The 15,250-nt window shown below is 35.6% G+C and overlaps 2 protein-coding genes across 3 annotated transcripts; one reads left to right on the top strand and one right to left on the bottom strand.

Annotated features, from left to right (window-relative positions):
• The first annotated feature begins 52 nt into the window (after positions 1–52).
• Positions 53–5,203, top strand: LOC143464981 (poly(ADP-ribose) glycohydrolase-like). 2 transcript variants are annotated; one of them, XM_076963073.1, is made up of 15 exons: positions 53–343; positions 1,397–1,685; positions 1,789–1,834; positions 1,989–2,043; positions 2,115–2,243; positions 2,398–2,595; positions 2,706–2,873; positions 3,027–3,187; positions 3,259–3,350; positions 3,434–3,570; positions 3,975–4,122; positions 4,227–4,365; positions 4,437–4,588; positions 4,711–4,839; positions 4,970–5,203. In XM_076963073.1, the coding sequence occupies exons 1-15, from the start codon at positions 143–145 to the stop codon at positions 5,101–5,103; spliced, it is 2,178 nt and encodes a 725-aa protein (XP_076819188.1). In that variant the 5' UTR covers positions 53–142; the 3' UTR covers positions 5,104–5,203. The 2 variants fall into 2 exon arrangements, with proteins under 2 accessions (XP_076819188.1, XP_076819189.1); XM_076963074.1 differs by having other exon boundaries at positions 1,550–1,685.
• Positions 4,941–7,887, bottom strand: LOC143464983 (dnaJ homolog subfamily C member 9-like). The gene is made up of 5 exons (XM_076963076.1): positions 6,542–7,887; positions 6,224–6,364; positions 5,968–6,125; positions 5,722–5,870; positions 4,941–5,622 (listed from the first exon to the last, which is right to left on the bottom strand). Exons 1-5 carry the CDS (start codon positions 6,719–6,721, stop codon positions 5,459–5,461), a joined length of 792 nt encoding a protein of 263 aa, XP_076819191.1. The 5' UTR covers positions 6,722–7,887; the 3' UTR covers positions 4,941–5,458.
• Positions 7,888–15,250: the final 7,363 nt, after the last annotated feature.

Genomic DNA, 15,250 nt, shown 5'->3' on the forward strand with positions numbered 1-15,250 from the left:
GTTTCTCAGCTAAGGTGCTTTCCCGATAGGATACTTTATGTATAATTTGCTATAGTAACATGCAGAAAATTTGCTTGTATAGATGAAGTTTTTTGTTTTGATTAGACCGATGGTAATGAAATTTTAAACTTACTGTGTTAGTATGTCACATAAGAATTCTGAACCACAACCGAAGAGACTAAAACAGTTGTCAATTTTGGAAGTTTTTGCAGTACATTCTCAAAAAAGGTCGAACAGTTTTGATACTTCTACAAAATCCAATCGTGGCAAATTAAAACAACGCTCAGAGAATCAAAACATTACTTCCACAAAAAAATCTGTAATGGACTTGGATAACACGGAGGTTTGTTTCAGTTACGTAAATGAATGCAGGCTGCATCGGCTATCATGTTATAGCCTATAATTGTTTGATAGTATGCTAACGTTAAGGCAGCGCTTCTTTCATCGGCAACCTAGCCTAGTACTATGCATTCAGAGCCTTTTTTATTGCGTAAATGTTTAAAACTTAACCTGAAGGTTATATCACTAATCTATTACGTAAGATTTTTGATTACTTAAGTCTAGATTTAATCGTTTCTAAAGCAACCAAAACCATATCTTTTCTCCTAACTAAGTGACCATCTAGTCTGCTTTACCGATTTGCAAGTCTTTGTGTTTCAAACAATATAATGTTCTGAGACTTTGTATTGTCAAAGTATTATGCAGATTGCTTGGCCACTTGGCTATAATAATAGAATAGATCATAGAAATGAAAAAATATGATAGCCTAAGCCATTGGTTTCTAAAGTATGGGTTGCAACCCAAACAAAGATCGTAAAGGGTAAAAAAATCGGTTGCGTTGAGGCAATAGAAACCCAGGTCACAAAGTTCAGAAATAGATCGTGTTGTATATTTTTAACGTTTCTTTTTTCCTCTTTTCAAAGTCTTATAATCTCCTTCACCATAGATTGAAATGTCTATAATGCAATAATGGATTGAATTATTGCGTCATGGAAATTTTATTCCGGAGTTTTAACAGCTACGTGGTAAAATATAATGTGATTTATAAGTATACAAGTGAAGACTAGTTGAAAACAGTACTATTTTGGAGTAAAGTTATTAAGCTTCCTGTTTTTACTGTGTTTTGTTAAAAGGTTAATAATTGTGCTTCAATACGCTGTTTGAGTTTTGGGTCGCGAGATGTTCACCAAAATCAGGTTTTGGTCGCGCTCAGAAAAGTTTGGGAACCGCTGGCCTAAGTTATCTCACTGGTATTATGCAGAATTTATCCTTGGCCAAATATGCATTGAAACAGATAATTGATAATTATCATTCTGCCACAGTTGGCTATGAATGAGACACTGTGCTCATAAACGAAACTATGAGAGCTGAATTCCCAAATTTGTTCTGTTTGTAGGTTGTTACTTTGTCAGAGGAATCAAACAATCAAATTAAAATGGATAAATTTTATCCACGTGAGAGTGATGACAATTTTCAGTCTTCCAGCCAAAATGCATCAAACCATTCTATAACCGAATTTAACAGCCTACATTCTTCTCAACAATTGCAGCAAAGTAAATTGCTCCAAGCTCTAGATGACTGTGAGAAAAAGATGGATTGCTTAAACGCTGATGAAGAGCAATGTTTGGATCCTAAGATTAGAATGCCAACGGAAAATGTTGATTCTCAGTCTTTTGAAAAAAAAGGTGTTGAACACTTTTGTTTATTTTACTGTTTTTGTGTGATTTTGTTTGCTGCTGTCAAATTCAGTATCATTATTAATTTTAAATTTTTGTTTTGATGTTACAGGGCAGTCATTGGAATCAATAGTGTGTGAGGAGCCAACAGCCTCTAGGTATGATGGTGAATCAGTTAGTGGTTGTGTAATATGTCATTTAGTTGTGCTTTGAAGGCACAAAGCTTTGACTTAAAATTTATTGACTTTTATTGTTGTGTTTGTGTGACGTCCGCTCTTAAAAGTTTTGAATCAGTCTCAGCACTTTTTATAGGACTTGTGACAGCCCATTGCTGTTTGAATCACAGAAGAGTAAGGATGCCTCCCTGGTGAGTTATGAATTTTATTCATTGATTTAAAGAAAAATTACTAGTATTTTAAGTTTACTATTTTGCCATAGTCTCTGTCGCCTACAAAACAAGAACCATGTTGGCTTGGAACAGCAATTAAAGATTTGCAAATTTCTCCAACTCCTTTACGTCCATTGGAGCAATCCCAGAATCACACCGTCCTTTTTGGTAGTTTTAAGGTAGTCTTGGTTTTGATTATACTAGTTGACATACATGCAATTTTAGTTAAGGAATTTGTTGGAGTTTGTTAGTCTTGCAAGCAGTGCCACATTATTGAGTTTACCTTCTTATCAGAAGGGTTCCAGCTAACAAACTAGGTTTTGTTACTTTTAGGTTTCCCAACATGAATCCAATCCATCTCAATCCAATAACTATATTGATGCTTGGGATGGGAAACATGTTAGGCTGCCGTGTTCACCAAAAAGCCTTTATCCTATTATGTCCTCTGATAATGGAGAAAGCTTGACAGAAAGATGGGGCATGATTGAAGCTGCCTTGTTGATTGACATTAACAGTTCTATTGATTTAGAGGCAAATGTTTCACGTTTTGACGGTGTCATATGTGATAAGTCTATTTAAGTTCTGTTAACTGGCAAAATTTAATTGTAATTAATTCTAAGCTTGTATGTGTTATATTTTAGGAAGCCATCTTAACGTACAACAGCCGAAATGCAAAACAATGGTCTTTCAAAGGGTTGCACAGTTTTTTCGCAGAAGATGTTGACATGGAATACAGAAGGGATTTTTTTGAAGTTACTTTACCAAAAATGATTCAGTTAGCTTTGAGACTACCATTCTTATTGAATAAAGTAAGTGTAAGATTACTTTTCTTTCGTTCAGTTATTTGCTTATCCAGCTTCAGTATAACTATTTTAACATTTGGCTCTTTTTACCTTTAAAGGCTTTAAAATTATTCAAACAAATTCATATTTGAAATCATTTGTATAATATTTTAATTGCAGCCAATTCCACTATTGACTGCTCAAAAATCTCATAAGATCACAATGACTCAACAGCAGATTGCATGCCTACTTTGCAACGCATTTTTATGCACTTTCCCTCGTCGAAACTCCAAACAAAAGAATGCAGAATATGTAGAATACCCTGATATTAATTTCAACAGGTGAGTTGAAATTTCAAAGACGCATTACGTACCGACATTGCAATACAACAGAGTGATGACTATTTTTGTAGACTGTTTGCAGTTGGAGGAAGATATGGTAAACAGATTATGGGTGAAAAGTTAAAAACTCTTCTACATTATTTTAAAAGAGTCACAGACGATAGTAAGTCTTTCTTATGCAAGTCATAGGTTTAAATCAGGTTGTTAAGCTACTGCTTTTTTAAAATATTTTAATCCATATTTCAGTGCCCGGTGGAAATATTACATTTGAACGAAGAGCTTTGGATGAGTTTCCTCACTGGAGTCAGAGTCCTTGTGAATTATTCAGGCTTCATGTAAATAGTGTTGACAGAATTGAAAATGCTGGACTTGGAATGTTACAGGTGTGCAATGAATAGGTATTGTCAACTGTGGTGTGTTTAGGATTGAATTGTGAGTGGCAAAAGTTTTCAAAAGCTTGGGCATTGACACCTGAAAAACGACTTTTTTAAAACTCTTTGAATGTATTCCTATGCTTACGTGTACAATTGCTGCCAATTTAGTGTGTAAAATTTTGTAATGCTATGCCCATGTATAATGATTTTGAAACGACGTATACCACTAGCCTATTGTACGTTTTCCTAAGTTAAAGCTAGTAAGTAGTCGAAGTAGTCAAAAAAAATGACGACACAAAAATACCTATGAACCCAGTAAGGGAGGCCCAATGCCAAAGAATTGGCTATTGCTTGTCAACTGGTAAATTCAGTATGGTCTTTTCTGCTCTCACTTGCATTATGATGAATGCCAGGTTGATTTTGCCAACAAGTTCATCGGAGGAGGAGTGTTGGGAGCTGGGATGGTTCAGGAGGAGATTCGTTTCTGTATCTGTCCTGAGCTTATAATCTCAAGATTGTTTACCGAAAAAATGCACGACAATGAGTGTGTTGTAATCACTGGTAGGGAACTATTAGAAGATATGGGTTCTATGAAACTATGTAAAAAAGGCAATTTTATTAATTATGTGTGCAATAGTAAACCGTCAAGGCTCTTTTCTGTGTAGGTGTTGAACAGTTCAGTCGCTATAGTGGTTATGCAGAAACGTACAAATGGGATGGCAACTTTCTTGATACAACAGAATCAGACAAGTGGGGTCGAAGAAGGACCAAGATACTAGCAATTGATGCGATTCACTTTAGGAGGTGGTTTTTTGAAATATTTTGAGTTATAGCTAAATTAGAGCATAGCGAAATTTTCCACTTATTGTCTGCAGAAAATCAGATCAGTTCACACCAAGCAACTTGAAGCGTGAACTAAATAAAGCCTTTTCTGGTTTCATGTGCAATTATGATGATGATGAACCTACTGCAATTGCCACAGGAAACTGGGGGTGTGGAGCTTTTGGTGGTGACCCTCTGCTGAAAGGTCACAGGAAACTAAAATTAAAAAATAACTAATTTCCAAGATAGTAAACCAATACTTACACATTATTGAATAAATTTAGATGATTTACATTGTTTAGACTTAAGATCATCACTTATTCCCAGGTCTATTGCAATTGATGGCTGCTGCAGCAGTTGGCCGTGATCTATGTTACTTTTCATTTCATGACTCCCAGCTCATGAGTGATTTATTTGAGATGTATACATTTATCAAATCCAAGAAGCTCTCAATAAGTAAGTAAACTGTAGAAGGTAACATCGTCTACTAACAGTGGTTAGGTTTCTTGACAAAGGTAGTAGCTCAGTAGACTTAGATCTACACTGCAAGTGCAATGAGCGAGCAAGTAAATATTTGTAATTTCAGGTAATTTATGGTACACTTTGACAAAGTACAACAGCGAAGTCATTCATAGTGAAGACGAAAAAAAAGAAAATCTTCTGGAATATTTGCACAGGTTGCATTCTGAATATGACGACACAACTGATGAAGAATTGTGACCTTGGTTCATGTCATAAATTTTAATGTACTTTGTTCTAGTAAATGATGCACTTCTTTCAATCGTTGGTCTTTATTTGGATAAACCACTTTTGAAAAGTTTGTGTGCTTACATTGTTGCAAATATAAAGGCTCACATTATGAGTTAGCATCTTCAAAAATGATGTTCTACTGATGTTAAAAACAGTAAACATGACACATGCCTTCTGTCTTCCAATTACAGCTAATAGAAGACGTTTCGGAGATTTGAAATGAACACAAAATACTTTCTCTGCTCAGCTGTCAGCTGCTCTTAAATAATAGAATAAAATAAATAGAGTAAAACTGTCCGTTATCCAGACTGCCACCAAAAGAATTTCAGGTCTTTTTCCTTTTTTTGCTGCCAGATGACGTCTGTTTCCGTTTGCTTGGTTTTGCATATTTTGCTTCCAGGTTATCCAGAAAAGAAGTCATTTCTTTCTGCCGATTATCTTGTCGCTTTTGAATCAGTTGTTTAAGTGCTTCTTCGCCAGTGGCCTTCCCTAAAGTAAATAATTCAACCATTTTAGCTATTTGCAACTATTAACTTTGCCCAATACAGACAAACTAAAGGTGAGTACAACATTTTTGAAAACTTTTACCTAAACCGAGTTTTTTCCTGGCCTGTTCAGCTTCTTTTGCCTCGGTTTTATAAAACCTCTCTCTTTTCTTGCGCTTTGCCGTTGGTTCTTTGGAAAAAACATCATAATCTGGCAGTTCTTTTTCATCAATCGCTTCTTGCAGGATTTTCCTTTAGGAAAGTGGAAAGTAGTCAAAGGAAATTAATTGGCCAACAGATTTATCAAGAGATTACAACCACTCTCGATTAGATAATCACCATTCCCTACCTAAACCGTGGTTCATCTTCAATAGTTGAACACATTTGATTTTCAAATATTTTATCCATGTCGCCTTCACACTTGAGGTAAATTGCTTTAAGATCTTCAGCCTCCTTTGTAGATCCTTTATAAGACTCTTCAAACTTTTTCATGTCCTCAACTGTTATCTAACATAGTGAGTGATTAACTTAAGCAGACCCATTTGTGTGGCCAACTTAAGGAACACCCAAAAATCAGCATAGAAAAAAGAAACAGTGATTATTACATTGAACATTGCTTTCCAATATTGAGTCCAGTCATCGATATTTTCTCTGCATATTGAGTTAGTATCACCCACTTCACCGTCTGTATCATAAATTGAACGCAAATCTTGATCAAGTAGAATGCTGCTCACTTTGGACAAAATCTGAAACAAAAGCAAATATAATTTCAGTCTCTCACAATAGCCCAATCTGGATTTAGAAGAATGACGCTGTCTGCCATGAAATGCAGATTTATTTATACATGGGGGACTACAATGAATTGAAAATGAAGCCTAAACAACAGCAATGCCAGTGAGCATATTCATTTTGAAAACTATCACCTGAAACTTTTTCGTGGCAAGATCTTTGTTTGATTCCGCAGCTCTATCTGGGTGAACTTTTAGTGACATTTTCCGATAAGCGTATTTTATTTTTTTCGCAGATGCTGTTTTGACAACATCAAGGATTTGATAAAGATCACGAATTCCAAAATATTTCTCACATTCGTCTAATAAACCCATTTTAAACAGCTTTTTAAACTTCAAGCAACAGCCCTGCTTGTCAAAAGTTCATGGAATTATCAAAACTGTATAAGTTTGGTCTTCTCTGGAAACTGCCGAGTCTAGTACAACGGTTACTTACCATTTCCAAACAAATTTTTACTTTACATAAGTTTGTCGTGGCGAAGTCACATAAGAGTAAATGTTGCAACGTGCACAGAACACTGATTTATAATAAATAAAGAATTGAGACTTCAGTGCACACTGTCACACCAAAGTTTACATACTTGCAAGCACAAGCTCTCAATGAAAACTGCCAAATTCTTCAGTCTAGGCATAGCTCAATTCATTTCAATTTCTAAACAATTATTTTTGAGTTCTTTTAAACCAGACTGGTTTAAAACTGGTAAACAGCCTGTCTTTCATGTGAGCACTTCTGATTTTGCATGTGTATCAGTTATGTACCATTTTTTTAGTATAGATCTATTAAACATATTGAAATTAAACAGCTCAGTTTTTGTTGAAAGCTCACAGTGGAAAGTATGGCACATTGAACTTTTTCATCTTCACACAGATTTATTATAAACAAACAAGCAAAAGTTGGTTGTTTAAACACCAATTAATAACACTGGTCTACAAAAAAAATTTTTTTTTATGCTTTTTACAAAAAGAGGACTTATTCTGGTTAATTTTGGGGCGCTGATTCCAAAAATAACCTCAAATTTTTTCTGTCACGTCAATTTAAAAAAAAAATGCAATTCAATATTTTGATGGTAAAAGGAAATAATTACTATATAGCATAGAGCTTTACACAAGCCTACATCAATTTTGTAGAAGTGCAGTAGACCTAAACGATGTTTTAAGGTAACTTCTGGGCGCTGATTCCAAAAACGCTGTTAGTTTTTGTCCATCACCTTGCGTTTAGCTACAATCTCACGATCTTTGATCAGCTAATTTTTATTTTGCATAGTTACCATGGGCGTCCGCTGGGGGTACAAATAGATCAAGTAGATACAGTGGAATTTACCTACAATTCGATGTGTGTACAATCCAAAGGAATGGCGTCTATTCATAGATAGCTCCAAGGCTAGTTTAAAATGTGTACTGTTGCACAATGGAAACAAGTATGCCTCTGTACCAATTGGTCATTCAGTACATCTCAAAGAAACGTATAAAAATATGAAAATCTTAATAAGTAAATGCAATTATTTTGAGCACAACTGGGACTATGTGGGGACTTGAAAGTCTTGGGTATGCTACGTGGCCAACAAGGTGGCTACACTAAGTATCCATGCTTTTTATGTCTATGGGATAGTAGAGCTAAAACGGAACATTGGGAACAAGACCAATGGCCTGAGAGAAAAGAATTTACTCCTGGAGGAAAAAACATCGGTAACCAACCATTAGTAGACCCAAGCAAAGTATTACTACCACCTCTTCACATTAAGCTGGGGCTAATGAAGCAATATGTGAAAAGCCTGGATAAACATGGGGCATGTTTTGGGTATATTTGCCAAAAATTTCCTGCCTTGAGCAATGAAAAGTTGAAAGCAGGAATATTTGATGGGCCAAAAATAAGACAGCTAATGAAAGACAAGAAATTTATCAAAACCATGAATCAAGATGAAAAAGAAGGTTGGGTGGCTTTTAGCCAGGTTGTGAACAACTTTCTGGGTAATACCAAATCACCTGATTACAAAGAACTTGTCAACCGCTTGCTTTGCTCGTTTCCAAAACTTGGCTGCAACATGAGTGTAAAAGTGCACTTTCTGCATAGTCATTTGGACTACTTTCCGGAAAATTTAGGATCTACCAGGTGAACGTTTCCACCAAGATATCAAAATCATGGAAAAAAGATATCAAGGTCGGTGGAATGTTAGTATGATGGCCGATTACTGTTGGTGTCTTATGAGTTATGAGAGATGAGGAAACATATAAACATTCTCGAAAGTCAAAAAAGAGAAAGTTTCTTCCATAAAATAATATTAATTTCAGTGTTGTGACCTTTATTCAGATATGTGCTGTTATTAATTTTTTTTGCTTTTTACGCCGAGGCATATTTACATATTGTGAATAATGCTATTTATTTGCTCTTACTGTCAAAATATTGAATTGCGTTTTGTGAAAAAAATTGACGTGATAGAAAAAATCTGATGTTATTTTTGGAATCAGCGCCGCCAAATTAACCAAAAACACATGTTACTTGTAAGTCAGAAAAATTGATGCAGACCAGTGTAATCAATATATGAAGAAATGCAACTTCTGGGCACGCCTAAAATTGTTTTTGTATGTATGATTTCTTATCAAAAACTGTCTTACTTTCCAGTCAAGGGTCAAGCGCACGCACATACCATAGTAGGAAGTGTGGCACCAGCACACACAAGACTCACCAATCTGCATTCCAAACTTTTTTATATTCAAGCCGATTTATAAGAAATAAACGTTTCAATGCCAGTTTATAATAAATGGGCTAAACAAAGAGTTGATGTATTAGTGCACGCCAACACACCAAAATATGCATCTTTGCACCCATAATTTCTCGTCGAAAACTGTCGTACTTCCTAGCTGGGAGCACATGCAAACTGTTCAAATATTCAGCAAGTTAGCAGTTTGGCCTAAAAATACTGAAATACCTTGTCTGTATTCTCATCATTCCAACAATTTAAATACTGATAACAAGAAAAACAAATGCCTCCAAAATTTCAATCAAATGAGGCCTGCTGCCTATAGGGTCAAGTAGCCAGTGAACGAAAAAACATGCTATGCTGCTGATTCAAATCTAAATTAAACAAGTAATAGGAATACTTCACATACAAAAACAAAACTTACATTGTTACATGCAGAATTTTATCCTGCATAATATACTTTTAAATTGTGTCGCTTTACCAATAATTTTTACAGTATGTAATTAAAACTTTTTGCAGTGAATTCAGTTTTTCTTTGAATGGAACTATTCTACGTAATTTCCACCAGTGTACATATTTCACTCATATTCGAGCTGGTTTTGCTGTTTTCGGATTGGTGGGTTTTTTAAACGTTTCCATCCGATGTATTTAATATTTGGACTATTCATTCTTTTATTATTAGTGAATACAGCCTTAATATGCAAAATATTTCTTCCAGTGTCACCGAAAAATGTCAGGTATGCTTAAACTGAGGGGCAAGTCAAAAAAGTTGATTTTATATGAAAGAACACTACTCACTGAATATTCTGGTAAAATTGTTTTGAAAAATAATTCTTGATTAGGTAATTATAAGCAATGAAAATCAAAAAATTGGCCTAAATTGTGATTTCATAGGTAATCACAGAAAACATTCACAAATTTATAAATTTAACAATACCTGCTTTGTCTTACTGCATATCACTTATATATATCTGTTACAATTAAGTTGTTAATAGCTTGATAGGTGACAGCCCATAGACCAATAACGGCAACTAGTACTGTATCGGTTTGACGTTTAGCCTATGCAATCCAAAGGATACCGTAACTTCACAAATGCAAATGATTGGGCTACAGGATGTTTTACGTTTAAAACAATTGTAACTTATTCAGTTACAATGCTTCACATTGCTAATTTCTTCAAATGACGCCTAATCGGACATAGGCTGAACTCCTATGATCCACACTTGTGACTTCAATTGACTACCGCGCAAGGAAAGCAACAGCAGATTGTCAAGCAACTTGATTAATATATGACACAACATGTAATATTACAGGCCTATAATCATAGAGTCGTATCCGTACAGCAGTAACCCAGAGCCTAGTGAAATGTGTGGCACACGACACCTATAAGCCTACACGGAAGATCATCAACTAATCTAGTACAAACGAACCCTTTCACTACAAGTATATGCCTATCATACATTCATGCTCATAAACGATCAAGAAACATGGCTGGTTTAAAAATTTACTAACGCTAATATAGGCTACTACAAATAAATAGCCTCAGCACCGACTTCCGACACAATTACAACAAAAGTTGTGTCTCTGTAGAATTCAGATGGTATGCGCACTGCAGCTGCAGAGTTTGTACCCTACCGGAAAGTTTGTATAGTATAAGGAGCAGAGAGGATTCTAGCCTATATGCCTGAAAGGCTAAAGCCAAGTTTGCGGAAGAGAGTCTTGATGCATGATTTGCCGCCGAAAATTGCGATTTATTATTATCTATTAAGGGGGGTTCCCCATCCCTTTTTACCATGCACAAAATCGCAGAGCAAAGTGATATATCATTGAAGAACGTTCGGTGACCGGCAGATTTACCCTAATGGATTTACGTCTATCGTTTTGGATAAGGGAAGAAAGAAATGCGGTGGCGTAGTGGTCAACGATAGGGCTTGTATGCTTGAGGCTTCGGGTTTGAATCTTGCTTTTGTTTGACTTCTGTTTTGTCCAAATTTTTTTTGATGTAATTTAGTCATAAAATGTGAGAGTTTGCGTCGGAGGGGATTAGTTTTAAATTAATTTAGGCTTTGGAAAAAAGTCATTTTTAGTTAAAAAATAGAGTTAATTTCAATTCACAGCCTAGCTAAGTAATTTAATTGAGGCGGTCGTGATGGTAAATTGTAATAATTTATATAATTGGCATTCTAAATAAGCATTGTGTGTGTCTCCAGTTAAACGCAATTGAATATTTAAACAAGTTTGTTATTCGTGGTTAAAGCTGTTATTCCACCCGATTCGTCTGCTTTCCGCCCATTGAAATGGGTGAAAATGCGGTAATATTTTCCCATTCCAATGGCAGGAAGTAGGCCTATGCCTTTCTTACCCTAGAGTAAGATATATGGCATATGCATTTGGAATGGGGAGATGTTTACTTCGGCAGAACCATGGTTTGTGGGAAACCCCATTGCTGAAAGCAGGTCCATTTTAATGGGCAGAAAAATAGACGAATGGGGTTCACAAACCATACTTGTGCCGAAGTAAAATTCTCCCCATTCCAAAGGCATATATCTTACTCTAGGGTAAGAAAGGCATACTTTCAACCATTGGAATGGGAAAAAATTCCCGTACTCTGGACCATTTTAATGGGCGGAAAGTAGACGAATGGGGTGGTTATTCAAACAATGAGTTCTAAACCGACATACTGACCGAAAGTTTCAAGTGTTTCAAGCAGTGTTGTATTGTAGCCTATTGTGTGTAACGTAGATTGTACTTGTGATGAAAAGTAGATGATGTAGAAAATTAAAATTAAAATCTCTCTCTTCTCATATTATCAGTTTACCTTCTGGTTTATTCATTATTGAACTCAAGTGATAGCTCTATTTGAATGTGAAATGGTGATGAAATTGTTTCTGATGTGACTACGACTATAATTCGGACAATATAACAATTTAGAATTTATGAATGTGGTGCTGATTTAAAGAAACAATTAGAGAAAGCAGGCACAACGCAGTCAAAGACACAATTGTCTAGGAGTTTTAGAAAAAAGACTAAAAGCCTTTGGCTTTAGGCTAACCTTAAAACAATCAACATCGCCATTCCCACATAATCATGAAAAGTGAGAGTTTGGGTCAGAGGGGATTAATTTCAGATTTGTAACTTAATCGGAAAGGTGTAATACGTGTGAAATAATAATAACAATAATTTAATACGTCGTTGCATCTTGAGTAACTGAGTAACGATAAATCTCACTCTTGAAAGGGCGTGCTCATCCCAGCTTCTCATGCGGTTACAATACTAAAACTGGTGCGATGCAGAAATGTGACTTAAACGAACCTTCGATTATATTTATTCGGCGCTGTCAGGGTGTGTGTTATGTTATGTAGAAACTCTGGTTCTTTTACAGAATCCGCGAGTACGACAAACGCGCATGCCGCACACACAACACTGATTACAATTATAACTGATTACAAAGTAGCACTGCACGAAGTTGAAAATTAGCATACATTCCTGTCATGGACCTAAACTTATTCGGACCATAGATATCTTATATATAATAACACACATATGCGTTGTACAGTAACTTGTGTGAGTTGAGTCAATAAGCGCTGTTAAAATGTAATCTGTAAATTTTTAATGTTGTTTCAAATAATCTGTTTTTTAGGTAATCGAATAACGTTGTACAATAACTTGTATAACAATAACACACATGTGCGTTGTTATATATAAGATATCTATGATTCGGACACAGCTTAAACCTAATCAAGTGTTGCTTGATGAACATATTTTTAGAAATTAATTTTCGAAATCATGCGTTACCATATCTAATGCAGTTAGTATGTTATAAAGTTTATAAGCTTTAAAATAAATAAGAAGTAAAGCAGTACAGTAAAGCTAACGATATTTCATTTGTCTGAGACTCGAAATTATGCTTAACTTCTAAAGGTAGAATTACTGCAAATTTCTGATTACAACTGTAACTGAAAACAAAATTCTTTACTGTTGGAAGATGACAATTGTGTACAGTCAACACGAATGGAATTGCTGCCTTTGTTACAAAATGAAACTATCTTGATTACTTTTGTCACACTCTGAATGCATCATTAGACTTTCAACAGTAGACAGCATTTGACAAACAAGGTGGTCGGAAGATGCAGCCCACGGACGATTCAACCCATAGACTTTTCAACCCCGGAAAATTAAACCCGCGGACGGTTCATCCCACGCGTGGTTCAGTGGATGGACATTTATTTTTAAATTATTGTCGGCATCTCCAAAAACTTATACCGTCTGGTGTCACCCGTTTTTGTAAATGTTCATGCAAATAAAAAGAGCAGAACAGTACCTCCTCTCTTAGATGTGGAGTATTTAATGATACCTCATACCTTGCACCTTCAAAATCGCAAAGAAGTTTTCTTTTGTGGACGACAAGTCCACGAAAGTCCACATCAATCGCATCACGTCAAAAGATTCTGTTGCGTTTATGCCAGTACTGGCAGGCATCGCTCCCTCCAAATTTAAACCTGCTGAACCGTGTTAACCCATTGTATACTAGAATAAAATTTGTAAAAATAGGGTTACCTTAGCAATCGTAATTACAATAGCAGTAATATAGCTTGCAGTGTTTATGTGATCCTTATAGGTGTGATAATAAAGAGATATTATAATATATAAATCGAATAGAATATAGAATTCTTATTTTCAGACGTCTACTTTACGAAACATGACGTCAATGATAGATAACATCGCGTACCGATAACTTTCTGTTTTCCGTTTTAAGACATGACATAAATATCGCGCCTGCCTATCTTGTGTGAGTTATAGGCCTACACAGCCGTTCAATGCAATCATTCTACCAAGATCAACCCTATAACCTGGACGTCTTTACGCTGTTGCTGTGCTAATGTTTTGTCTAAATGTAATTTTTCAAAGAACCTTTAATATTATCAGTAGCCTATATACTGTTGTCATTACTATGTAACCATTGAATTCTATTTGATAAAGTTCAGTGTTAAGATAGACAACTTTATTGTCATTTTCACAAGGTAACAAGGAGTTTGGTCCCATAATATTGCAGTGGAAAACATGTCATTATAATATTGATCACTGCTAAACAGTGCTAATTGAAGCTAGTCATCAGATAATAAGCGGTCAAGGTGAACAATTGAATCTGTGGGTGAGAAAAGTAGACAACGACCTCATGAGATTCAAATGTCATCACTCGCAATAAACATGTCAACAAGTAGCCTACTTATTGTAGTGGGGTGGGTCAACCAACCTCTCAAGTTTAGGTGCCATGTAGGCCTACCCATTTTCCATTGTGACGATTACGTCACGAGTCACGAGTTGTTTTCGAGATGTTTGAAATTTAATTTGGGATCTTGGAATTCAGTTGTTGACCAGATTTGAGTTCTCTTTAATGACGTCAGATAATTTCCTCGATTGAACTTGTATGCCACATATATATACCGATGTTTTGTTTACAACCTTCCCTTTTCCCTTTTACTGTCTTATTTGTTACTGAGCGCGATGTAACATTCAGCAAGATTTGACCGAAGGCAAAAGTCTTTGTGTTATAATAAATAAAATGGGAACTTTATCATATAGTAATTTGTATAGACAGAATTTAAGCAACTAACAGCATAGTCACGCCGTCTGAGAAATGAGAACTCAAACATCGAAGCAGAAGTAAAACATGTTATCAACCAACTATCGTCCTCGCTCACATTCTAACAATTACCGCCTGCATACGCGGTCATTATGACAGATGAGTTTCTTGTGTAATACTTCACACGAGTAGTGCACAAACGAATTTCTTTGTCATACCATTACAAAGCTATAAGCACCATGTACGTAGCCATTTTAATTCTTAACTTAATGAAAGAGATTATAAGCTTGTAAAGCAGAAGATGTTACAGGCTTGATTCTACACTCTTCATCGTCGACAACGATTTCAACTTAATATTCTGCAGTAAGTGCGGGTGCAGACGACATGTCAGCAACTGAAAAGCTACACACATTTGATTTGTGAAAAATTCAAAACAACGAAAACATCAACTTCGCTTCTTAGTAATCGACGTCATAACAACATGAACGATGAACGAACCATGAGAATGTGTAAAACTTTTCGCCAATCGCCACTACTGGCAAAGCGTAGTGGGCAAGTTAG

Source organism: Clavelina lepadiformis, chromosome 7, assembly GCF_947623445.1.
Source record: "Clavelina lepadiformis chromosome 7, kaClaLepa1.1, whole genome shotgun sequence".
NCBI lineage: Eukaryota > Metazoa > Chordata > Ascidiacea > Aplousobranchia > Clavelinidae > Clavelina > Clavelina lepadiformis.

Coding starts and splice junctions, on each gene's coding strand:
- LOC143464981 (XM_076963073.1), top strand. CDS start 143: ATGTCACATAAGAATTCTGAACCACAACCGAAGAGACTAAAACAGTTG. Junction 3,571..3,974: donor CTGGACTTGGAATGTTACAG/GTGTGCAATGAA, acceptor GATGAATGCCAG/GTTGATTTTGCCAACAAGTT. Junction 4,840..4,969: donor ATCCAAGAAGCTCTCAATAA/GTAAGTAAACTG, acceptor TTGTAATTTCAG/GTAATTTATGGTACACTTTG.
- LOC143464983 (XM_076963076.1), bottom strand. CDS start 6,721: ATGGGTTTATTAGACGAATGTGAGAAATATTTTGGAATTCGTGATCTT. Junction 6,126..6,223: donor ATTGGAAAGCAATGTTCAAT/GTAATAATCACT, acceptor TCACTATGTTAG/ATAACAGTTGAGGACATGAA. Junction 5,623..5,721: donor CAGGAAAAAACTCGGTTTAG/GTAAAAGTTTTC, acceptor TATTTACTTTAG/GGAAGGCCACTGGCGAAGAA.